The following is a 26,225-nucleotide window of genomic DNA, read 5'->3' as shown; positions in this document are numbered from 1 at the left end:
CAGTACCTTTATTCACAGGCAACCACAAAGTCAGGTAAGATCTATTCATGCAACTTTGATTTAACGTATTTAATGGATTATGTGCCACTGTGCATCTATTTTGCATACATTCATAACTAAACTGCCCAGGATCATGCAATATGTACTATATTGTGTCTAACAGGTTTGCAGGGTCAAGCAGTTCATGTGCTAAATAAAATATGTATGGTCTAAAGAAAAATGTCAATACTAACTAGTGTACTTTTTATATTTGATGAAAAATATGCAAAGTATATTGTTTTAATTTGGTGATATATTTAAAGGTGCCTCCTTTGACTTATCGCAATTAGAGATTAAGCAGATAGGTCAAATGATGAAAAAAAATCTAATTTTTCTTAATCTTTTGATTACAATTTTTTTTATTATGAGTCCTATGACACGCTGTGAAAACATAGTAACTTTCATAAATTAAGCTAAGCAGCAAAAACCTATGTGTTTTAAACAGCACCTTAATTAACAGGGTCAGAAAGTGAAAAATGGAGGTGTATCAGTTATTTTATCTATTACTGCTCCCCTGACGAAAATGTACCGTTGGGCGTCTCCAAGCACGCCCACACACGGTAGCGGCACTATTGGATGAATTGGTGTTTTGAACTATTAGGTTTTGTGAATTTAATGACTCATTCATATCGTTATTTTCCTGCATGATTCAGTGTTTTTGAATGAAAAAGACATCCATTTGTCGCCACCTACTGGCTTAACCTGCAGAGAGAGACACTCAAAGCTTTTCAACAGGGTGTAGGGCCTAAGCCACCTTTGTGGTCAAAATAATATTAAAATGTATTTTTATTCATTAATTTCTGTGTATTGGCACTAAAAGAATTATAATAAATAAATAAAATCTACAATCTGTTTATTTTAACCATGCCCAAGCTGTGGCTTCTCATAACCAAATGAACATTGGGATTCATAAATAAATTAGGGTATTTATTGTTAAAAATGTATTAGAGTAAGGAAAACTGCACTAATGTTTGCTCCTTTTGATCCAAATACTGAAGCAGTCATATGGTTCTCAGGCGAACAAAGATTTGGACATCATAGATCATGTCCGTTTGGCAAAAAAAAAAGAATCAAGCTCCTATGTAGTGCTTCACTACACATGAAATGTGTTTTATTTTTTTATTTTTTTTGACACAAGCTTCTGAGCTTTGGTATCAAATGTAAAATGACTACTTTACTAACATTACTTAAAGACTATCTGGAATGTGCAAAAAATACAAACAAGCACAGCAATACAAAAGGTGAAAAGTACTATACAATGATATTGGACATTACTCTTACATATACATATATGTATAATATATGCTTGCATATTCTTTCCTCCAAAACAATCTCTCAAAGGTTATAAATAAGTAAATACATACATACATGCAAATGAAATAGGCCTACTTTGTATGTTGTTTGGGCCTGAATGTTATTTATGGGCAATACATTCCTGCAAAAAAAAGTACTCTTTGGACCTGGTGCCCTTGAGCCCACAAAACCTAAAAACATAAACTCAGATTTATGATAACAAACGCTGAAAATTGCTCGGATGAGACTTTTGTTTACTGTGCTTCCTTCCTCTGCGTCCTCCCTCACTGTGAAAATTAATTTTTCAAATATCATATTCTCTGTGTCTCTCATTCTTCATATCTCTTTCTCAGATACTCCATCTCAGAGGGTTCAGTTTATTCTGGGCACTGAAGAGGATGAGGAGCATGCAGCACATGACCTCTTCACAGAACTTGATGAAATCTGTGTCAAAGATGGCAAAGACGCAGAGTGGAAGGAAACTGCTAGGTATTCATATGTCGTGCAACATTATATTCAGTGCCAAAATGTAACTCGGGGTTTTGACACTTTTAGATGCCACGGACTGCCAAATATGATCATTCTTGTGCAAAACGCAGATGTATTTTCTTGCAACGACTCAATTTATTCTGTAAAAAATTTTTATGTGTAAAATATTTTTTGGAAAATATTTAGTCTCTGTTATGTTACATTATTATGTTTTTCCTACTCACTATAGTAATGTACTGTATATGTATTATCATTTAGTTATTTATTTAAAAATATTTATTTTAATATTTGTTATAAATAAAAGGAAATCTATTTGTATTTATTTAGTTAATTGTACTTGTTATTATTTATTTCTATTTTATTTACTTTATATATTTTGACATTTTTTACACAGTTTTTCTCTAAACTTTTCCATAGACCCACTAGTACTCCCTTGCGGCCCCCTGGAGTTTCCCAGATCCCAGTTTAAATTTTATTGGTTATCAAACAACCCTCTGTTGCCTTCTGAGAGTTGAAGTGAGAGTCTGTCTATTTGACTCTCATTGTTCTTTAATACTTCTCAGGTGGTTGAAGTTTGAGGAGGACGTGGAAGATGGAGGAGAAAGGTGGAGTAAGCCGTACGTAGCTACACTCTCTCTCCATAGTCTATTTGAGCTACGGAGCTGTATCATTAATGGAACTGTCCTGTTGGACATGAAGGCCAGCTGCATTGAAGAAATTGCAGGTCAGTCAGAAATCAATGTGTATGGCGCTCTACATGTTTATCTGTGAAAGGACAAATTTTAACATTAAAAAATTTACATGTCTTTAGTGGGGAATAGTACAGCAGTGTGGCAAGTGTGTGTTCAGATCCTTTAGTTTATTAGGCCCACCTGTAACCTCACACATACTGTAATCTCACACTCCTCCCACTCATGTTGTTGATAGACACATGCAAAAACTAATACCAAACACCCATGAATACTTAGTTTGAGAAACAGGTGGCACAGCTGCCAGCAGCACATGTCACCTTAAAGAGTAGGAAGGAAACGTTTAGATTAAAAATGCACTTAACGGTGAAGCGTGTCATTTTTTCAGTGTTAAAATCTCCTTTAATGTGAAGAGACAACTATAAGAACGCCATTTGTAGGTTGACTTTTCAAAGAGTGGTGGCTGTTCTTTCAAAATTGTGTATGTTTTAAGTGGCTCAAAATGTCCAGTAGCATGAGTTTGGCCGAGGGCTACCTGTTTGGAAACTATAGTAATTATTGCAATTCTGTTTGGTGGCCACTAGTGGCACAATTACGCATGTATAAAACAAATACTCATATATTACTTATGAGGACTGTAGAGAGCACCTCAATAGGAAAACAAAGCCAAAACTATTTAAAAATCCCGGCCAGGTCCGGGAGAAAGAGGACATATGGTCACCCTACATCTATGCTGGTTACAACCCTGCAAGTTTTTTATACATAATTCATTCCATTTGTGCTTAACAACTCAAATACATTGTTTAATTTTAAATGTATTGATCAATGACTATCAGCTATCAGCCATTGAAGTCTAATAGACTCACAATGTAGCCTATGTCTTGTCGAGGCATAACTGTTATGATCAGTGTTGCAGCAGTGGTAAGAACATGATTAATTTCCGGAGAAATAGAAGGACAGGGAGACCAAGGGAGATTAATTATGCTGTAAAGGTTGGAAGGGAGGGAAAGAGTGAGTGATGCAGATTAACGGTGCTGCATCAGCTCCGACTGGAACTGTGGAAGGTTTTAAAGAAAAAGAGAAAGTTAGACGCTGAGAAAGTATTGCATTGTTTAGCATGCTGGAATATAACATATTCAGTCCTAAATATGAAGGTGACCATCATCATACAGTTTAATCATGCAAACAATAAAAAAACAACAAAAAGGACATTATCCCTTTAAATTATACATGATTGTATTTCAAAAGTTGATTCTATTTGGTTTGTATTCACATGTGTGTATATATATAATTTGTTGTGTGTAGATTTGGTGCTTGACCATCAGGAGGCAGCTCATGAACTGGATGACAGTGTGAGAATGAAGGTTCGAGAGGCACTTCTGAAGAGGCATCACCACCAGAGTGACAAGAAGAGGAACAACCTGCTGCCAATGGTCAAATCCCTCACTGACTCAGGCAGGAGACAGAGTGAACCTCATCATATGGACAAGGCGGGTGAGCTAAACTGCACTGCATTTTACGTGTGCATCATAAAGTATTATTGGTTAAACACAACTTAAGCCCTGTGGATATAACTAAATAATGTTGTGCTTACAGTAATACATTGACAATGTAAATCTATGGGGCGATTGTTCCGAAATATATCAAAGGAGAAATGCAAATCTATTTTTTCTGAATTATTCTGTAAACAGAATTTCCTAATTCAGTCAGTAAAGTTGTCTAAATCATTCTTTTGAAGTTGGACTACTTCTGGTCATGTATTATTGACATAATTTCTTTGGGTGGAGTGTTATGCTCCATAAAGGGTTTTACAGATTACATCACATCCTGAGTGGTATCCTTGTGGGTATAATATGAAAATTAACTGGTTTACTGGGTTTGCATACTCATGGTTGCAGATGGAAAAGTAGATATAACTTGGCTGATAAGTGATTCTACCATATTAGTCTCATACCTAATATTTAAGTTTTATGGTTATACTTTCAAATAATTTACTTAATTCTAATAAAATATATTAGTACATTAGTAATATACATATACATACACCTTTATTTTGGTACTATACTGTGTATGATGTGGATATTGTAGAATGTTTAGATATTTATCATATTTAATTGTATCTCTCAGGTCCTGCTACTTCTCCCCAGCCTCCACCTACAAACCCAGATATAAAGAATGGAGCACCGGATAATAGCCAGATGGATCTCAGCAAGGTACTAGAACCACAACATCAAGAAGAACATCACAAGTTTGTTGAAATTAAACAAACGTTTATTTTACTCTAAAATTGACACAATATCACTAATGTTTGTGATGTATACTGTATGTAACATTCTCACAGATCATTATCTGGCTTCAAAATAAATTAAAGCAAAAAATATAAAATGTAGGCACAAAGTTATTGTACACAATCAAAAAATTATGCAAAAATCTCTCCTACATCCAGTTTTCAGAGAAAACAGATATAGAAAAATGGATTTAAAAAAAAGGTAATAGTGTTATACAATAGAGGAAAGATAGTACTGAGCAAGATAACCGTTAAACCAAACCGGTTCAATCAGTTTATTTCTAATTAATTTCCTGACTGCTCACTGGAGGCAGGCAATGTATCATTACCAAGAACATCTGAGACAAAAGCACTCACACAGACAAACAAGCACTGTCGTCTGGTGATCTTTAGAGGTACTGCAGTTTGTTTGTTTGTTTAATATTATGCTAATGATCAGGAAACAGGAAATTCACTGTAATGAGGTAGATGTCAGCCATTTAGAGTGACAGTAAGGATGGCCCCAATCAGATTACATACCTGCTGTTCCTCTTATCTATTCACCCTGACCTAAATGAACAGCTGGAGTTAGTGACTGGAATAACCACAAGTAGATTTCTAGATGACTTATTTATATAAATATTATAATTAAAATAAAGTTGAAATAAAATAAAATATAAATATTAGATGAGAAACTTGAACTTAAAAAATGTAAATGAAAATGAGAAATATTGGCAACTAACTGAAATATGTTTTAAGTTTAGAAGTATTAAATTAATAAAACCAAAACTGAAACAATAATAAACTAAAGCTAATTAAAAATGTAAAAAAAACACTAATAAAATAATGTGACTAAGGCACATAACAAAATTACTCAAATTTAAAAATGCAAATAAAAACTGAAAAAGCTCATTCAAAATATTAATAAATACTATAATAGTATATAAATAATACATAAATAGCACTGCTATGATCTTCTCTCTCTCTAGGTGGACACACATTTCATGAAGAAGATCCCCACTGGAGCAGAAGCTTCCAATGTGCTGGTTGGGGAGCTGGACTTTCTAGAAAGGTCCATCGTTGCATTTGTTCGCCTGTCTCCTGCTGTACTGCTCACGGGGCTCACTGAAGTTCCCATTCCCACTAGGTAAGTGTTTGTTTGTCAATCCATATGGAGCTGATAAATTCACTGTAACAGAATGATCAAAATAAATTTTTACTCTGCAGATTCTTGTTCATTTTGCTTGGTCCTGATGGAAAAGCCCAACAGTACCATGAGATCGGTCGCTCCATGGCCACCATCATGACCGATGAGGTCAATGCATATTATCTCATTGGATATTAATGCATTAACCTTTATATTTACATTTGCAGCTCTTTCTATTTTCAGAAATACCTTTTGTAGAATAAATTAAACAAAAAAAATTTTTAATCAAATTTCTTTCTTTAATATATGTTCATATCTTTATTTTATTTAATATAATTTTATTCTTCCATTATTTAGATTTTCCACGATGTTGCATATAAGGCCAAGGACAGAAGTGATTTGTTGGCCGGTATAGATGAGTTTCTGGATCAAGTGACAGTTTTGCCTCCAGGGGAATGGGACCCTTCTATACGCATAGAACCTCCTAAAAGTGTCCCATCACAGGTATGGGAAAAACCAACAAGTGTGACTGAAGTGATTGATTTGTTGTAATTTATCTATTCCTCTCTCGGAATAGGAGAAAAGAAAGATGCCAGGAGTGCCGAACGGAACAGCTGTTCCTGTTGAGGAAGAGCTGCATGGAGAACACCATGGACCAGAGCTGCAGAGAACAGGAAGGTGTGTGGTCAAGTTTTAACAACATTGTGCAAGGCCAAATATCCTCAATAGGATATTAAAACCTGAAATCATCTTCTTTGCGAGGAGCCAAAAACAGTCCTCATGAGGAAAATAGCCTAGTAAACATACTGAATAATGTCTTCAATTTGACAGGTTAGAGGTTTAGGGGATAGAAATGTTATTAGCTCAGTATGAAAACATTTTAAATCAATGAAAATTTAGCTCTCTCTATGTCTCTTCACTCTCTCTATAGGCTGTTTGGAGGACTGATTCTGGATGTGAAAAGAAAAGTTCCATTTTATTTGAGTGATTTTAAAGACGGTCTGAATTTGCAGTGTGTAGCTTCTTTTCTGTTTCTGTACTGTGCCTGTATGTCACCTGTTATCACGTTTGGAGGACTTCTGGGAGAGGCTACAGAAGGACGCATTGTAAGTACGCAAACACACACAGTTTTGTTTCTGTGTGGTCTATTAGGCAAAGTCACATAAAAATATGTTTGTAATGCAAAACACAGCAGTCATGTGTATTTATGTGTGTGTCAGAGTGCCATTGAGTCTCTTTTAGGAGCGTCTATGACTGGAGTAGCATACTCTCTGTTCGCTGGACAGCCGCTTACTATACTGGGCAGCACTGGACCTGTCCTCGTGTTTGAAAAGATTCTCTTCAAGTTCTGCAAGTCAGTACAGACCAGACCAAGTATTAATCTTAATATATTTAATCATTAACTAATCATTCACTTTCTCACCCAAAATAAATTGTCGTTGGTTATGTACTGTATATGATACATTTGATACATAACAATTATTTAATTGTATACCAAGTATTATTATGATTATTATTTATTAAAATATTTTTAAAAATCTAGCAAATAAATCTAGCATTCTCTAAATCTAGTAAGCAGTCTTACTTCTTATATTGTGCAATAAATCTGCAAAATATTTCATATATAATCAGATCTTAACTCACTATATTGTCTCTCTCCTGTCCATTTCTGTCCCTGTAGAGACTACGATCTCTCGTACCTATCCCTGCGCACTTGTATTGGTCTGTGGACTGCTTTCCTGTGTCTGATTCTTGTGGCAACGGATGCCAGCTCCTTGGTCTGTTACATTACACGTTTCACAGAGGAAGCGTTTGCTGCACTGATATGTCTTATCTTCATTTACGAAGCACTAGAGAAACTTTTCCATCTTGGAGAACTGTACCCAATCAACAGACATGCCGATCTAGACAAACTAACACTGGCCTAGTAAGTATAAACTCACATACACATATGCCTATGCACCTGCTGATTAAGTTGGAAGTCAGTAAACAATAATCTTCATCAGTTGTTTCTCCTAGACATAAATTAGATCAAATGAAGAGCAAAGGCCTTTTCTGAATAATTGTTTTCCGAAACAAATTTTAACACATTGTATTGTGTGCCATCAGCTGTTGGTGTGCAGAGCCTGATAACCCCAGTAATAAAACACTAGAACTGTGGAATCAGAGGAACATCACAGCCTCTGCAGTGCCATGGAGCAACTTCACTGTATCGGTACTTCAGCCTCCCACAATCTTAGCAAACCACTGGAAACGGAAACATTCTTACATGGTCTAACCTTAAATGTGCACTTAAAGGCACAATATGTAATTTTCGCTGCTAGAGGGCGCGTATTCAAAATAAACAAATAGACCAAGGTGACAAACAAATGACGCCAGTGACTGAGCGTGGAATCATGGGAGTTGTAGTCTTCATCCCCACAGCCGATGCAATCCGATGGGACTCGGGCAGAAATCATGTTCATGGATGAGCTAATGATTTATTAATGTAGTAGAATGAAGCAGGGTGAGACTGAAAGCCATCGAAGCGAAATGAGGCCGCTGAACAAGACACATGGCTCGAAAGGAGCAGAGCTTTTATTATGCCACAGTCGACCGCTTCCGCTCCTTCCGGTCGTGTTTATGTGGGGGGGCTGCGCTGTTTTATCATACTAGATACATTTGAAAGTTCTGTTATTATGCTACTCTGTGCGGTCGGCACCTGTCTAATAAAACACACAACATATTAAAGCGTCTTTGGTGTTTCCATGTTTTCTACAAAACAAAACCGGAAATCGAGGGGTTATGACGTCATTGGCAGGCGACAAAATGACACTATGGACACGGTTCGTGTCACTAGTTAAAATCTTACATATTGTGCCTTTAAAGCAATTCTTTGTTTAGCTGGCTGATACAACAGTGGTCATAAACTGTATACTGACACCTACTGGTGTGGATGTATCACCCCACAAAAGCAAAAGTTGTTTGGTTACTGATGCCATTGTGGAAATACCCTCTTCATGGGCACATTTGTTACCTATTATTAATTTATTACGAAAGTGGAGATGTAGCCAAGATAAATTAAGTCATGTGATTTCAACATTCTGGTCAGTGTGATAAAACACCCCACTGATATGACTACAGTCTTAATCTCATGTGAGTGTAGATGATTTTGAATATACCCTTTATATATCAAAAATAGTATTAATTTCTTTCGGTGTAAGTCTTACTGGGAAAATACTCCTCTAAATGTGATTTATCTCAGTTTTAACTTCTCAACAACTTCACAGCTTCATAAACACCAGTTTGTGAAAAGACTGGTGTAAAGCAGTGAAAAGAACATCTTATGACAAACACTGTACAGTTGAAGTCCTGTTTTTCAATTCTGGTCCCATTACTGCAGTGCTGTGTTTTTCACAGTGTAGTCTCACACAGATCGCATTTAGTGCTAATCCTATTTTCACAGCTGAGTCAGCGTCTCGGTAGCCAGTGCAGTTAAACATGAGCCAAACTCTGTGTGTGGGTGTGTGTGTGTGTGTGTGTGTGTGTGTGTGTGTGTGTGTGTGTTGTGAATAGGAGTGTTTAGATCTCCAGGGGCAGTTTATTGGATCGGCGTGTGGACACCATGGTCCCTACACTCCTGATGTGCTCTTCTGGTCGTCCATCTTGTTTTTTAGTACCTTTTTCCTGTCTACCTTCCTGAAACAGTTCAAGACTAGCAGATACTTCCCAACACGGGTGAGGCTAAAATACACATTCACAAACACAGTTTGCATACACAGTCATTTTCTATACAATAAATGCAAAGTGTGTATTTGTGTGTTTCTGTCATGTAGGTAAGGTCAATGATCAGTGATTTTGCTGTGTTCCTCACCATTGTTCTCATGGTCCTGATTGATTATTTAATTGGAGTTCCATCCCAAAAATTACAAGTGCCCAGCAACTTCAAGGTAGGAATCATAAACGAATGCGCATACAAACGCACACACTTGTGTTTTTGTTTTTAACTCTGTATGCATCATATTTGATCAATTGCTTTCTAAAGTCTTAAATCTTGAATGTGATCAATACACATTGATCAAAAAAATAAATAAAAGAAAAAGAAAATAGTGGTATCCCTTGTAGTAAAGTATATTTCTAAGTAGAAGGATTTTTCATATAATTTCCAACATGTTGACCTTTGTGTTATGATCAACATGCGTTTTTGCCTCTGTGCTGATGGCGAAGTATTTGCAAGAATAATTTGATATTATTATTATTATTAATATTTCAGAATTAATATTTAATGGATCTAAGCAATGTGTGCATAATATTTCATGGATCATTTTATATTTGAGGTATATTTAGTTCATTCATAACTGAAATGCATTTCATGATATATTATTACAAGCCAAAGTCATTAAATTATATAATCATTAAACTAAATTAAATGTTATTTTGCTAGTATATATCCAGAGTAAGAACTGACATTTACTTGTATTTACTTGTATTTTTTATATATGAAATATTCTAATATATTTGCAAACTCTTAACATGGTAAAATATACAATTTTACAAATAAACCAAAATACATGCAAAATCCAATCAAATCATATTTCTTTCAAAAAAGAGACATCTGTGTAGGTCAGTACTTTCCTAAATGCCTTGAACTTTCCAGTTCTTCCTAACAGCTCTGCTTGTGAATCATGTTCTTTCTAAGCTTACCTTACAGTGATGAATCCACTGCTTCAATCTTCAACGTTTTTTAGTGCCCACTCATAATCCAAAACAGTCCTGTATTTGTGCAATTAGTTCGTGTCTTGTTTCTAGGCACGTTTTCTCAAATGATAAGGCTAGAGTGGCACCCCTGCAGTGACAGATTAGATGATTAGACAATGCTGAGTCTTGGAATTGAGTTTATACCCCAGGCTAATCTGAATACACCCATTGTGCGCAGACAGTGATCTATGAACAATTGAGCTGGAATAATATTTAATCTATAGTTAACAAGTATGCCTCAATTTAGAATGAATTGTCATGAACATTGCATAATTTATATTCATGTAGGGAAATACACACATCTTAACTTACATAAGCATAATGAATCACAATAAAGTGTACACTAAAAATATTTGATTAATTTATCAAAAATCTACACTATTGTTCAATAGCTATTAATACTTTTATTGAGCAGTGGCACACTAAATTGATGAAAAGTGACACTAAAAACTTTTTGTATTTCAGATAAATGCTGTTCCTATGAACTTTCTGTTTTTAGAGAAAATTAAATTGAAAATGTATTACAGTTTCCACAAAAATTGTTGATAATAATAAGAAATGTTTCTTGAGCAGCAAATGAGCACATTAGAATGATCTCTGAAGAATCGTGTGACACTGAGGACTGGAGTAATGTCTGCTGAATATTCAGCTCTGCCATCACAGGAATAAATTATATTTTAATATATACTGTATATTAGAATAGTAGTTTTGAATTGCAATAATATTTCACAATATTACTATTTTTACTGTATTTTTGATCAAATAAATGCAGCCTTGGTGAGCATAAGAGACTTCTTTTAAAAACTTAAAAAAATCTTATTGACACCAAACTTTTGAATGCAGTTTTATTTAAGTAAAACATACAGTATATATAGAATTCTGATTCATAGTGAAGCTTTTAACATTTGCCTCACATTTCCAGGGGTTTGAACTTTCTCCTGGTTGTGTTTTACAGCCCACGCGTGATGACCGTGGTTGGTTTATTAACCCTATCGGCCGAAACCCATGGTGGACTGTGCTGGCTGCCTTAATACCAGCTCTTCTCTGCACCATCCTCATCTTCATGGACCAACAGATCACCGCCGTCATAATAAACCGCAAGGAACACAAACTGCTAGTATGTTTATTTTCTAAATTGGCCTTTACAGAGGATGTGTGTGTGTGTGCGCTGATCATATGTATGTGTGTGCCCTATTTCCTCTACACAGAAAGGCGGCGGGTACCATTTGGATCTTCTGATGGTTGGAGTGATGCTGGCTGTATGTTCCATCATGGGGTTACCCTGGTTTGTTGCAGCAACCGTCCTGTCAATTACCCATGTCAACAGCCTGAAGCTAGAGTCTGAAAGCGCTGCCCCCGGAGAGCAGCCTCGATTTCTGGGTATTAGAGAACAGAGGCTGACTGGTTTGTTCATTTTTCTCCTCATGGGCTGCTCTGTGTTCATGACTGGAGCATTACAGGTACTTACAAAAATTATGTGGTTGTCATATAATATGTACAGGGGCCTTCTTAAAGAGATTAAAATTCTATCATTTACTGCCCCTCATATCATTACAAACTTGTATGACTTACGTTCTTCTTCAGAACACAAAAGAAGATATTTTGAAGAATGTTGGTAACCGAACAATTTCAGGTCCCATTGACTTTCATAGTATTTTTTGCCTATAATAAGGAAGTCAATGGGACCCAAAACTGTTTGCTTACTAACGTTACTAACATTCTTCAAAACATCTTCTTTTGTGTTCTTCCCTTTAAATTAGGCACACTTAAAATATATATAAATGTCACTGCATTAGATAACAAAATGTCTTAATGGACTGATTTTTGTTTCACAGTTCATTCCCATGCCAGTTCTCTATGGTGTTTTTCTTTATATGGGCGTTTCATCTCTGAAAGGCATTCAGGTAGAGATATTCATCTGATACTAACAATACATGTGCATACCGACATGTCAAGTCATTCATCAACTTCTCTGTCCTGTCTTTCTCAGTTTTTTGACCGCCTGAAGTTGTTTGGCATGCCAGCGAAGCACCAACCAGACTTTATTTATCTACGTCATGTTCCTCTGAGGAAGGTTCACCTGTTCACTCTGACCCAACTTACCTGCCTTGTGTTGCTCTGGGTCACCAAAACTTCCCCTGCTGCAATCGTCTTCCCTATGATGGTACGACCTAAAACAAAGAACATACTTTATGTTAGGGGTGTTAAAACTATATATTTTTTAAATATACCTATACTAGACTAGTATTATACAGTATCAGTCTGACTGAGTAATAAATAGGCTTCTTTCAAAGGCTAACATTCATTTGAAATGCATATTATTTCAATAAAATATGTGTGAATTTTTTTTCATTGATAATCAAAGCGAATTTTATTGGTACAGCCTCCATTTTTTTGCACATTGCTTGTGAACACAGGTTCTGAAAAATTGTGAGATTTACATTTATACATTTGGCAGAAAACTTTGTCCAAAAAGTTTAAGGGGTACAGTACATTTTATCAGTTCATGCAATCCCTGGGAGTAAAACCCATGAAAACCCTGTAGCTAGTGCTGTGCTCTACTGTACAGTGATGAAGGTTGATTTAAGAGCCATTGTAATCATATAGTAATAGTATATTAGTAGCAAAAGTGTTTATCTCCTGTAGGTGCTGGCATTAGTGTTCATCCGTAAGCTGCTGGACTTCTGTTTTTCCAAACGGGAGCTTAGCTACCTTGATGATCTGATGCCTGAGAATAAGAAGAAGAAGCTGGATGATGATTCCAAAAAGGCAGATGAGGTTTGTGATCCATACGCAGAGTTTAATTAAGCAAAAAGGTCATACAGCAAACACAGCAGTATGTATAATGTGCTTAATTTGTACATTTTGCTATATGGGCAGAAAACTTGTGCTAGATTTGCCAAAATTATTCAGTATTGTATCCCACCATGCAATGTGCTCAACCTAACATTACATTTCATGCATAACAAATGAACCAAAAGTAGTTTTAGCCATATTTTTTTCCTTCTTGAGGAAAAAAAGCTTCATTTTTTAAATAAATTTTTACACCAATTTGGATTAACAATGCAACATAATATGAAAAAATCATTTGATGATGTTTTTATTTTATTATTTTTTATTATTATTTATTTAATGTATTTTATTTCCTTTTCTGGATGGCCACAAACAACTAAAACTGCAACTAAATGAAGTCATGTGACAACAGTGTATTGCACTACTATTTAAAATGTTTATTTTCACATACAAATACTATTTTTTCATTAGCAGTAAACATTGTAGTAAGATGTTAGTTTCCACCCTGAACAACCTTAACCCAATCTTGCCGTCAAATCATGCTATTTATGCATGTAAACTGAATTTAATACATCAACCTTAACTTGCATTGATTTTTGGTCACATGTAATACATAAACAATGAAGGAGGGAGTATGTATGTGTTTATATGAGTAGCAGGAATCACAGGAGATGCTGGTTGATGACTCTGAGAAATTAGAAGACAAAAACACTGTGAAGATCCCCATGGAGAGCAAACCTCTACACTCACCTCGAACCCCAGACCCCAGGTACCACTCTGCTGCAGACCTCCACATCAGAAGCTCTATGATGTAATGCAAACCCTAGAGCCCTGTCCAATGGTGTTCAAAATAAGCTTAGACACCACAGTGTCCACTGTGTATCTGATAATGTGTACTTACTAACACTCACCTTTCCATTTCTCCCCTTCTCCTGCCTTCACCCCTCCTCTCCTCGACTGTGTCCACCTGTTGTCCAGGACTGATCCCTCTGATATTAACATATCTGATGAAATGTCTAAAACTACTGTATGGAAATCCCTCAATTCCAATCACAAGGACACACAACGCTCAAACACAAATAAAAAGGCAAGGACTCTCGCTCTTTCCGTCCTTTAATGGTTGGTTATTGTTCCACTTCCCCGAATTCCCTTTCTTACCCACGTGTCTACTACTTTTCTTGATTGTAGATGGGTTTGTTTCTTCATCAGGACAGATTTTAAGAAATTTAGCAGCTGATAAAAACAGCTGATAAAAACATCACAAATAATACAAACAACTCCAGTTTGTGCAAGTCCATAATAATGCTTCCTCCAGTAAAAAAAAAAGTCCATTCCCTGTTGTCATCTCATATCAAAATTCACTGGCATATTTATTTAGGATTGTTTTGGACTATTTTCACTTGTAAGTAGTGCTTGTCTGAGCAGATTTCTCTCCTGATTCAGATGAGACTTTTTCACTGGATAAAACAATATTATGTATAAAGGATATTTTAGTCTGGAGCAACGGTTTACTGTTAAAAACATCTTACTGATGAATTTGTTCATTACAAACACACAAATTTATGCTTCACAAGATGTTAATTAAAGAACTGGCGTTTACTTGTGTGGATTGTGTGAAGTGTGGGCTACTTGTAGATTATTGTGATGTTTTTATCAGCTGTTTGGACTCTCATTCTGACGGCACCCATTCACTGCAACTGATCCATTGGTAAGAAAGTGAAGCAATGCTACATTTCTCCATATCTGTTCTAATGAAGAAACAAACTCATCTACATCTTAGATGGCCTGAGGGTGAGTAAGTTTTAAGCAAATTGTAATTTTTGGGTGAATTATTCCTTTAAGTTTTAATTATTATATTACAAACTGGGTTTTAACTGCTAAAAAGTTTTGAGTTTATCTTATTTATTATCTGTGTGTTTTTCTCTCTTCGCAGGAGGTTCTGTGAAGTAACCCCACAGAAAGAAGAAATTACGTTCTTAGCGTCGGTTGTTTGAAATTCAGCTGACTTAAGAAAGCAACCATGTGCTAAAAACACAGATATTAGTTCACTCCTTTCCACTGTTTCTCACACACATGCGTTCACACACGTGGGTTTATGTATAGCTGTGTGAGATATATTGGTGTGTCAGTGTGTGTGTGTGAATATGTGCAACATTTTCTCCTACCAAATCCAGGTTATTTTTAATGTTTAGTTGAGTTTTAGCAGACATGGGCGTCTCTGTGCTGTGCTGTGCTGTAGTGTACATGTATTTTTTTTTTTTTAATTTTGTTAATTGTCTGGTTCTCATTTATAGAATAATACAGTTGTTTAAATGTTCTTATTTTAGCTATATACTTGCTGTAGATGTTACTATATATGTGTGGTTTGTCAAATATCCACGATAAGTACGTGTGTTTAAGCCAAATTGCCAATCAGAATAATAACCTCAGTTTGAACTATTTTTGTGCCAGTATAAATAGCCATCAGTTACATTAGACCAACCATGAACCAAATCGGTCCTTATCCAGTAGACGGACTTGTCTATTTTTATTGCGCGTGTTGTATTGAAACTTGTTAATATTAAGCAATAAAAGGCTTCTATATGGTTAGGTCACCAGGGACACTGATGGATAAGTATGAATTATGTCGTGATTGTTTTTACCACCATTTTAATGTCACCCCTCCCCTACTTGTAAGAACAGAGTGGTTGAAATTTCCATTTAGATGCACCATTCAAATTTAAGGCACAAGGGTTGAGGGTAAACTGGACTGTTCAAGTTTTCATATGAAGACCCTTTCCGGTCACGAGTCCAAGTAATAAGCCATCTCCTCTAGACTACCTCCCCACACTTTTAAAACTCCCACAGTAGTTTCTGCACTGAAAGAGGTAAAAAAAATATATATATGTTTGTGTTTTTAAACTGAAATAACACTTTATTTACAGTTGCACTTTGTGTAGATATATACTAATATGATTTTATATTTTAAAGGGAATTAATATATAGAATGTGATACAATTATTTTAATTAAATAATTTTTTGTATATAAATGTATTTTAATACAATGAGTTGAGCAGGTATAGTAAGACACTGGCTGATAATATGAATGGGTTACAGCTGTACTTTTCTTACAGGACCAGTTGTCTAAGTTGTAATTTCACCTTATTAAACTGCCTTCAGATGAGGAGAATGTCATATTTAATTTGGAATGTCGACTCCGCTTTGGAATGTTGAGGAATGAGGAACTTTCCCAGCTTGATATTAAGCTACTAAATTATCTATATTGTCCCCTCCATGGCTTTCTTCTTTACGGAAATGTTGTCATTTACTTGATTGTACATGTTATCTTAATGCTGGGATGTGCTCAAAGAGAATGTCTGTTTCACTCTAATAAATTTGAGATTTTCTGAATGAGATTAACCTGCTAAGAGTTGTGCATGTTTCTTTCGTGTTTCTCAACAAATGGTCATTAGGTTAGAGTTCTTTACTAAATGATGCATAAAATCAGAAAATGGGTCATGCTTTGAATTTTGCAGCTGGCAATAGGTCAAAATGTAGGTATTTTTGGATAATAAATGAATGTGTAATACATAATTGATCATTAAATTCTGTAATAGTTATAGTCATTGAGTCAATTACTGTATGTGTTCAACCACAGTGTATATTTCACTTTAACATGTACTCATTTTGAACTATACAATTTAAAATCCATTATCACATTGATTTTCATGGTGATTCACGCCAGTATTGTCAGTATTCACTTCACTTTCAATGCATTTATATTCCAGTATATCCATCTTCACCATAATGTAACCTGAATTTTTTTTCCACCAAATATATTTCAGATCACATATTTGATATTTTGATAATTCTCTATTTATCAAACAATAACTGGCTGATCGTACATTATCCAGCTTATTACATTTAACTTAACTTAATATCTTCATCTGATGTTCAAGTTGAAAGTTCCTTCTTCTAGTTCACGTTTTGTCCACTGACTTATGTTTTCACTTGTCTCTTTGAATTTTATATTATCACCTAGATGTGAATGAATAGAAGAAAGAAAGAAGATTTCTAGTTATTTCCATTTTGAAATATAGCTAAAATCACACCTACAAATTACATTTCTTAACTGAGTCTTGCAAGCAAGGTAGGGACCTCCCCCCTTTTTCTTTTGCTGATTGTAATGTTATGAATTGTGTCAAAAAAAAATTATTGTTCCAAATCATTCTTTCTGTCCCAGTCATGAAACTGTTTAGTCTCTGGTACAATTTGAACAGCATGTGTGATGTTAAATGTAAAGCAAAACACTATATTGTTCACAACTAAACCTTCCAGAAAAAATTATGCAATATTTTGTAATATTAAGATTAAAACCATTTACCTCTTCCTCTTTTTTCCTTCAATACTAATGTGATACAAAAACAGCGTGACTTCGAAAGACTGGGAATACACTATGAACTAAAATTACTTGATCATTTGACTAAAAACATCCCAAACTACCCAACCCCATTGAATTTCACATTTGAGAGGTGACTCATGTCACTAACAGTGATGATCTTCTGAAAATCATGGAGTCAAGGGGATTCAAGGCTCATCATGAGAAGTTCTCGTGGTGGAGTCTGAAGATTGATGAAGGGAGTATACGAGCAGCTGAGAAGCATCATATGGAGAAATTGCTCCCAAACAGATCCCAAGAACTAACAGAAAGACAGGAGCCATGCCTCAGCAAATTCACCACATCACCTGCATGTCACATTGACAAATCACACTATGGCAACTTTCGGTTTACGTTTCCTAAGCGAGATCCCAATTTCGTCGGTCCTCCGACGTGACGTCGAGAGTGACCGACTGAAAGGGAACTTCTGGAAACATACAAGGAGCAGATGTGTGGAGGGCATGACCCAGTTCTCAGGGAATATAAGACAAGCAGGAGATCATGTATGGTGTTATTGTTCACAGCCCAAAGGACAATGAGAGGTTTGAAAAATTCCCAAAGATTGAAAAAAAGCTCATTTGAAGATTATGAGGAAAATCTAATTGTCTGGAAAGACTAAAGATATTGAATGCAGAAGACAGAACAGCAAAGGCTGAACCTGTGCTTGTCCGTTGCTATGTATGGGATCGTGTTAGCCTAGCATTTCATTTCGATGATGTCTTACAGTTCCCTAAAGAAACCCTTCAAAAGAACATCACCTGCTGTGAACTGGCTGAAATAAATCTTGCCTAAAGGAAAAACCTGCTCCTTCCTTGAAGAAGCAGAATAAAACACTTTCTAAATATTTGGTGTAAAAACACTCTGCACTCAGAAATTGCAAGTAAATTTCACAATCAATTACAAAGATACAGGAAGAGACACATTGAATTAAACATTCAATTCTGAAGTAGAAAAACTGAAATAGTATTTGTAAACATACTCCAATAATCTGTTATATTTAAACTATTATTTACAGTGTAGTCATCAAAGGACAGTGGAAGCAAAACCTAGGACAAGTCCAATGAAATAACTTTTAAATGCAAATTATAGCTTGCTGGTTTCTCTGTTTTGACATGATTAGTGTTTTGTAATCTTAATCATTTTTAAATCATTCAATTTTTAATCAAGAATAAATGAAAATTATTTTATTTGGCTTTCCATTTTATTTTTCTACTTGTACAAGCAGTTTAAGATATGCTGTGTGGCTGTATTTTACTTTTACCTATATTTATATATGATTACCTTAATCTTGCATGTAATATTGCATAATTTTTATTATTATTACCTTGAAATAATTTTCATATTTGTAAAGTTTTCTTGAACCTTTCAATAGACAAGCTATCAGCAAATCTATAGAGATGACATAATTGATTTTGCAAAGACTATAATTTGCAGTGACTTTTTATTTTACACTTTTCTGACTTCTTTAAACTCGTCATCATTAGACTCTGTCGCATTTAACTGCAATTCTGACTCCTGGTTGTTTTTATTCACACTGGGACCAGTTGCATAAACACAGCCACTATGTAAAGGCTGGCCAACTAGCAGTCAGACAAGGGATGTGTAATTAAATGATACTTTTCAAATTCAAATGAGATAAACATACATTTTTGCATAACTGATTTTTAAAAGTTATTTAAAAAAAGAAAGAATGGTCTACCCAAATAATACGCTCATGTTGATGACTACTTCCACAAACACTAACTCACTATGTTTCTTTCTGTGCAGCCATCACTTCAGAAGTTTGCAGTGTGTACATTAGAAACAATCATGGGTTTAATAGCTTTATTGCAAGCTTACATAGGACAAAGTTCACATCTGAATCTGTAGCCTAGCCTAGAACTTACATTTGGCGTTCAAATTAGGCTGGAGAAGATTAAGTACAAACAAATTAAAGGGGACTAGTAATTAAAAAGATTTGCGAATAACCAGAATTTACAGAGCACTTTTATCATTTCACAATAAGGTTCAAAGTTTGATTACATTACCAGCTATATTGTTATGATCTACTGCCTGCTCTTGTTTCATTCATTCTGTGTACATGTTTCTGCAAGCTTCCAGATGCTGAGAGTAGAGTTCAGCAAACTCCTTCGCTGTGTTCAGCTGTTGTTCACACCAGCCAATCAGGAAGTTCTTCAGCACATTCACTCGGGAGCTATGGAAACGCTCAATCTGCCAGACATTAGTCCAATAATTATACTACATCCTCTATAAATGTACAATGTGAATCTGATGTTCAGATCAAGAGGTCATGTTATAAGGCTGTTCAAATTTCCAATGTAACAACTCTGGTAACACATTTAGTAGACAACCTTCTTTGGGTTTAACTTCAGTCACAGTTTTTACCTCTTGTTTAGCCACAGATGAGATCAGGCTGAACTCTTTCTCAACCGCTTTTTGAAACGCTTCCATCTACAGTATCAGACACAGAAAGACTTCATCTGAATTTACCAGATAAACATGCGTGTAGCCATAATGAATGGTAGATAACCAGATTAATACATACCACTTCTCTCTTATTGGCCTTGGCTTTTTCAGTACTCTTTTTAACTGTTTCCAGCTCTATCAGTTTACAGGTTCTTCTGAAGAGCATTTCCTTTAACAACACAAGTAGAAATGGACAATTACTTTCAAAGAAGTCTTGAGTCAATTTTCATTCATTTTTATACAAATCTGCAATCAATATAATTTATTACATAGGCTACATACGAGCGGTTTAGACCCATTTGTTTCAAGGCTTATGTTTAAATGTTTAAAATTAATTTTGTAGACAAAGTGTATACATTTTGTTTAGTTCCACTTGTTGGATTTGATTGTGCGGAGTGCTGATATACAGCAGCACTGAGATTTTCATTGTAGCACTCTGCTTGTCTGTGTTTGCGAGTTTCGGACAAAGTATCACTCTGTGACCAGGTTATTATAGTTAACTAAAACTAAAACCATAAAAAAACATTTTCATTACTTGAAATAAAATTAATGTCATCTGAAATAAAATAATATATAACAATATATTTTATTTCAGGTAGTTGCAAAGGCAAAATGGGTCATTTTTATTAGATTAACCTCATATACTAAAACAACTAAAACTCAAATAAAAAATATTTAAACAATTTAAAAAAATTATAAAATGAGGAAAACAATAAAATTATTAAATCTTTAACTATAATGAAAATGGAAAATATAAAAATAGAAACAAATGTAAAATATTTAAATAAAAACTATTTCAGTGATACTAAAATAACACTGGTCTGTGACTGCATTTTTAAGAACTTTTTCTGTCACAAAAGGTGGTGACAAGTGACTTTGAAGTGTTTTGAAGTGTCATATTGAATCATTCAAAATTGATTCCTTCAAATTAATTCTTTTTCGTTACCAGAACAAAAGAATTTTGCTGGTGGAAAAAAAATATATAAAGTAAAAAAATTAAATAGACAAAGTAACTGGTTAGACTGTATCTAAAAGGTAAGTAATACTCTGTATTAAATGTTGTATAGAAGCAATAGTACACAATCACAGCTGTGCTGACACACTGAGTAAAACATACTTTCTCTGCCTCTTGGTAGCGAGACGCCAGGTCCAGACCCAAACCCAAAGTGGACAGGTTGCTACTGCCAACTTTCTCAAAGTTTCGCTAAAGTAACAAATAAATAAATAAAATTAAAAATTGTAGTATTAAATAATTGTATAAATACAGGAATGGCCAAGAGCCCTTCAACTGTGCTTAAAGTTTTGCATGTAAAGTGGCCTTACCTTTACTGCCTCAATAATATCTGACAGTTTCAAACAAACCCTAAAGAAACACAAAATCTGATTATCCTCGCATAACCAACATTCACATAAACATGCATTTCACTCACACATTCTCTCTTTATTCAATGTGTGCACATTAACGCAGACAGAAATGGTCATTTTATTTAGTAAATTCTAACTTGGAGAAAGCTACAGCAGCTGCATCGTCCTGATTCACACAAAGATGAAGAGATGTGGATAAATGTCCACAGGCCAAAGCAAGCTCTGTAAAACATACACACACAGTCATATATAGGCCTACTGCATTCCTAAATAAGGTGTACTGAGCATGCATATAAACTTCTTGAAATGACTTACTTTGCTCTGTCATCACAACATCAAGTAATTTCTATTGCGAGGAGAACACAAAATTGCACAATGTATTATAAAATGACAGTCCACTGGCCAAATAGAAACTGAAAAAAACAGCTTAAATAGTGTACCTCAGTGGCAACCTTTGACAAAGCAGCAAGGTTAGTGTTTTTGTTTCTCTCGTTCTGAAAGAAGTTGTCCACATCCTGGGGTATTAAATTATATATTTACATATGTGATATAAATTGCTTTAATAGATCTATGATGTTTGTATTGTCATATATCATATGTCACTACACATTGCTGTGTTTGGTACAAAAAACTTTCCCAGAGGTGCATAAACCACTCACATGAACAACAAATGTACTCATAAACCCACACTCACACACACACACACACCTTATGACTTTCCTTCCTCATCTCCTCCACAGCCTGACTGAGGCGATTAAAGATTCCTTTCCTGCCTCGCTGTCTTCCAGGAGACTACTCAAAAAAATACAAATAAAATACACACAATGACAAAAGTAAGATTGTCAACAATGATTTCATCACATTTCCCCCAAAATTGACATTAAAATGAACAAACAATATAAAGAGAAGGCTTTTCTAGCCAAGTTTTTCTCCATGCTGGAGAATCCAGTTAAAATCCTCATACACTCTCACAAAACCTGTCACACTTCCATACTTTATTTACCCCTATTATTCCTGCATATTAGTACCTTTTGAAAGAGTTCCATCCCAGTGACAGCTTTTTTTCCTGAGAGTGTATGGTGAACATATACCATAGAAAACATATTGGTCACAAACACTGCTGAAATACAAATCAGCTCATACCAGCTTAAGGTGGTCAAACTTCTTTTTGGAATATAGTAGCTAATTTGTTGCTGGTCCAAGATTGGCAACCATGTTAGCCAGGTCTCCATCTGCCATCTTATAATCTAGTTGGTCAACCACCTAAACGACCTTGGCTCAGGTAATGACCAGCTAGAAACCAGCTACCATCTGCTACTTTCAGTTGGTTTTAGCTAAATTTTTCTCTTGTTTTTTCTTTAGCGCAATCATACAACAGGCTGTGATGCAGAATTTTAATTAATGAATGTGTGTGTGTGTGTGTATGTTCATAGTTAACCTCAGAGTTAATAAGAAAGCTGTCCAGTGCTTTGCACTTGCAGAGAGTTGGGTGTTCTGCCACCTGCTGGAGATAAAACTCCAAAGCCTTACAATAACTCTTCCAAGCCTGTCCTAGAGCCAGGAACCCTGAACACATATACAGAAAATGTATAATGCATAAGAAACAAAATATCAAACCAAATGGCATCTACCCAAAAAAAAAAAAAACACTACCATACTAAAATTATGCAGATATATCTTGTCTAAATTGTGCATATACAAATAATACATACCAAGTTGTTTGAGTGCTTTGGTCTGCGTGTTTGACTGTGATGGAAGTGCTTTAGAGGGCAAAGGCGGAAACTGTGGGAATAATCTTCTCATTGAAATGTCTTCCTCATTCATAGATCTGATACTTTTGAAAATTAATAAGCAATGATGTTTAATTGTGAGTTTTAGAGAATTCACTCACTATAATTCCATGAAGTCCAGGAAGATTTTCTTGTGAGAAAAGACTCTGCTGAAGCCAGTCAAAGTCCTCATATGTTCGAAAAACACAAACCCCAGCACTGCTGTTCAACTGAGAGAGAAAAAACGGATGATATTTTAACATTCCACAAATTCCACAAATCTAAAACATGCATTTATTAGGCGTCTTACTTTCTGGGATGCGATGGCAAATGTCAGAACGTCTCCATCCTGAGTCACGTCAGTGATTCTGATGCTGCTCACGCTTACACTTAGTTCTGCTTCTGCACTTGAACCTTCCTAAAACACTCACACAGACACATTCATTTACCCACTATGAAAGAATTAAGTCAAAAATGCTTGCATTTATTTATAATCACTCAAGGGGGTTTTATTAGCAAATATCTTTGTGAAATTTGAAAAAGCTTAAATCTGTTGAGGTAATAATAATATTCCAGTATATTTATTTTTTACAGTCTAAGTTATTTACTTACAGTAAGGCATTATGAATGAACATTAATGAACAATAAACAGTATATTTACAAATGATCATATTTTATAAAATATGCATATATGTAATACATAATTATATATAATTAAACATTAATAAATGCTGTAAAACTACATTTCATGATATTTATTTACAAATGTAACATTGACTACAAACAGCAGATATTTGAACAGCATGTTACTACATGATCATGTGATAATCACAACCAGAAATAGTTACCTACCATCTTCCTGGCATTCAAATGGTTTCCTACTTTGGTTTAATCTTCAAAAGGAAAAAAGAGAGAGAGAGAAATATGAGAAAACTAAAAGCAGAACTGTCCCTCAATCTTCCATATGAAACCTACTTTTCTGTTCTCTCTCTTCTTTACCACAATTTTCTTCTCTATTTCCCTTCCTTCCTTGCTCTCTCTCTGGTTGATACAAAGTGCTCACACATACATTCCTGCGGAGACAGGATATCCTTCAGATCAAGGGTCACCCTGGTCCTGTGATTTGGATGTTCGCAAAATTGTATCCGTTATTTAATGTCTTCTTTCAAATGACATATGGAATACACATGCACACATTGCATGTGAACTAAGTAACTAGTAAAGCAACTCATTACAGGCTACTGAGTAACCAAGCAGTTGCATTGCAGTCAGGTGCTACTCATAAACTTTGCCCAGTGTTCATAACATGCATAAACACATTTAATTTGCCTGCATTTCAAATAATTTAACAAAAAACACAAAATACTTCATTAGAACAGGAAAACTGATGAAGAGAACATTTCGAGTGTCACTTTAGTTAAACCATCTATCATGTTCAACTGACATAATTTTATGTACAACAGTGATTTCTGTTGTTTACAGCCCATTGAAAAAAACTGATAGCAAATTAAATTAATTATGGTTAAGAAAGCTGTTGAAACAATAGATAGTGATGGAATAAAAGATGCACAAAAATCAAACAAAAATCTGGTCATTCTTTATTCTAACTTTGCAATTCAGTTACATTTTGGTACAAAATGTTACTGTTCCTGCTGCTTACGACTGACATGCATCCAGACTGATGCAGCTTGCCACATCCCTTAGTTTCCCCAAATGATTTTCAGACTTGAACTTTCACGTGGAGTGTTTGTAGTACGATAACAGGTCATCCAGACTCTGTGTTTGAGCAGGTTGTGCACATGTGGGTATGTCAGAAGGTTGTCTAGTGGTAGATATGCACTCTGTGTCTCCGTCTGTGGACTTTTGGGATTCAGACCACTTGAAGGCAAGGTTTCCTTTGCTCTGCCCTTTGTATATGGCTCTGTTGTGATTGGCCTTTCTGTCATCTGTGTAATAAGTAGGAGGAGGAGCAAACTCTGAGTCTCGCTCCTCTCTACGACGACTGGTCCACTGACCCCAGGAGAACTCTGGAAAAGGAAATAAATGCTTAAGTTGTGCATCTTCAAAAAAGCAAATGTAAACACTAGAGCAAATGAAGAAAAAGAAAAAAAAAAAAGGAATGACGTCCATTTATGTGTACCTTTGCCTCTGTCCCACTCTCTTACGTGGGGAACGCCAGGTTTGGTGTCTTTTCTCTCTTGAATCTCCACTTCTACTTTCCGCACTGTAGCAGGGGCTGGAGGTCCAACCAAACCTTCATCATCATCTTCATCGTTCTCAGCATCATCAGCAGCAGCTACAGCAGAACATTAGACATGATCCAAAAACAACCACATATGCCTTAGAATTCCTCACCGATACATATAAGAACTATTAACTAAATAACTAATGTTCAGCAACACACCCTCTTCTTCATCCCCTGGCCCCGGCTTGCTTGTCTTCATCCTCCTCATCCTCACTTTAGCAAGTCGAGCTTCAAGCAGAGCTTTCCGCTTCTCATTCAGTTGCTCACGTTTGTGGCGCTGCTCTGTGGTCTGCAGATAGAAAAAGAGAATTGCAAAAACGGTAATTTACACTTAGCCAGTAGCAGACAAACTCTAGTGATCTCACTAATTGTGTATGCAAAATGAGCAAACAAATATTGTTTTAAAATGTAACAAAAAACTAAAATTTATAAAATAATTTAAATAACTAATTAAAAAAGTAAAAAATAAATATTTTGTTAATGAAATAATAAATACACTTTTTTTGGGGG

At 35.3% G+C, this 26,225-nt stretch overlaps 4 protein-coding genes across 5 annotated transcripts in view; 1 reads left to right on the top strand and 3 right to left on the bottom strand.

The window, feature by feature from the left end:
• Window positions 1–10,765, bottom strand: part of LOC107582793 (tubulin monoglycylase TTLL3-like) — a 28,573-nt gene extending 17,808 nt beyond the window's left edge. The window contains exon 1 of the mRNA XM_016268815.1: window positions 10,607–10,765. The gene's annotated coding sequence lies outside the window, so the exon portion shown is untranslated. The remainder of the gene's footprint in view (window positions 1–10,606) is intronic.
• LOC107582686 (electroneutral sodium bicarbonate exchanger 1-like) lies at window positions 1,395–15,540 on the top strand. 2 transcript variants are annotated; one of them, XM_016268611.1, is made up of 22 exons: window positions 1,396–1,821; window positions 2,385–2,545; window positions 3,816–4,004; window positions 4,638–4,723; window positions 5,766–5,923; window positions 6,004–6,091; window positions 6,281–6,427; window positions 6,501–6,601; window positions 6,855–7,029; window positions 7,144–7,277; window positions 7,605–7,850; window positions 8,033–8,138; window positions 9,479–9,640; window positions 9,739–9,852; window positions 11,616–11,777; window positions 11,869–12,120; window positions 12,496–12,564; window positions 12,651–12,824; window positions 13,307–13,438; window positions 14,110–14,222; window positions 14,432–14,540; window positions 15,387–15,540. In XM_016268611.1, exons 1-22 carry the CDS (start codon window positions 1,574–1,576, stop codon window positions 15,396–15,398), a joined length of 3,138 nt encoding a protein of 1,045 aa, XP_016124097.1. In that variant the 5' UTR covers window positions 1,396–1,573; the 3' UTR covers window positions 15,399–15,540. The 2 variants fall into 2 exon arrangements, with proteins under 2 accessions (XP_016124098.1, XP_016124097.1); XM_016268612.1 differs by lacking the exon at window positions 14,432–14,540 and having other exon boundaries at window positions 1,395–1,821.
• Window positions 15,541–19,765: 4,225 nt separating this feature from the next.
• LOC107582684 (sorting nexin-5-like) lies at window positions 19,766–24,487 on the bottom strand. The gene is made up of 15 exons (XM_016268610.1): window positions 24,446–24,487; window positions 24,323–24,363; window positions 23,781–23,888; window positions 23,593–23,700; window positions 23,414–23,483; window positions 23,140–23,267; window positions 22,410–22,493; window positions 22,142–22,216; window positions 22,017–22,047; window positions 21,839–21,923; window positions 21,660–21,699; window positions 21,454–21,540; window positions 20,416–20,505; window positions 20,256–20,321; window positions 19,766–20,081 (listed from the first exon to the last, which is right to left on the bottom strand). The coding sequence occupies exons 2-15, from the start codon at window positions 24,323–24,325 to the stop codon at window positions 19,938–19,940; spliced, it is 1,119 nt and encodes a 372-aa protein (XP_016124096.1). The 5' UTR covers window positions 24,326–24,363; window positions 24,446–24,487; the 3' UTR covers window positions 19,766–19,937.
• A 550-nt stretch (window positions 24,488–25,037) lies between these two features.
• LOC107582683 (coiled-coil domain-containing protein 174-like) overlaps window positions 25,038–26,225 on the bottom strand; it is a 4,219-nt gene continuing 3,031 nt past the window's right edge. The window contains exons 9-11 of the mRNA XM_016268609.1: window positions 25,875–26,004; window positions 25,611–25,766; window positions 25,038–25,497 (exon numbers count right to left, since the gene is read on the bottom strand). Of these exons, the coding sequence (XP_016124095.1) occupies window positions 25,205–25,497; window positions 25,611–25,766; window positions 25,875–26,004 (579 nt within the window). The 3' untranslated portion in view covers window positions 25,038–25,204. The remainder of the gene's footprint in view (window positions 25,498–25,610; window positions 25,767–25,874; window positions 26,005–26,225) is intronic.

The sequence above is a fragment of the Sinocyclocheilus grahami genome, unplaced genomic scaffold, assembly GCF_001515645.1.
Source record: "Sinocyclocheilus grahami isolate Dianchi unplaced genomic scaffold, SAMN03320097.WGS_v1.1 scaffold47.1, whole genome shotgun sequence".
In the NCBI taxonomy this organism is placed as follows: Eukaryota; Metazoa; Chordata; class Actinopteri; order Cypriniformes; family Cyprinidae; genus Sinocyclocheilus; species Sinocyclocheilus grahami.
This window is presented reverse-complemented; position numbering and strand designations above follow the sequence as displayed.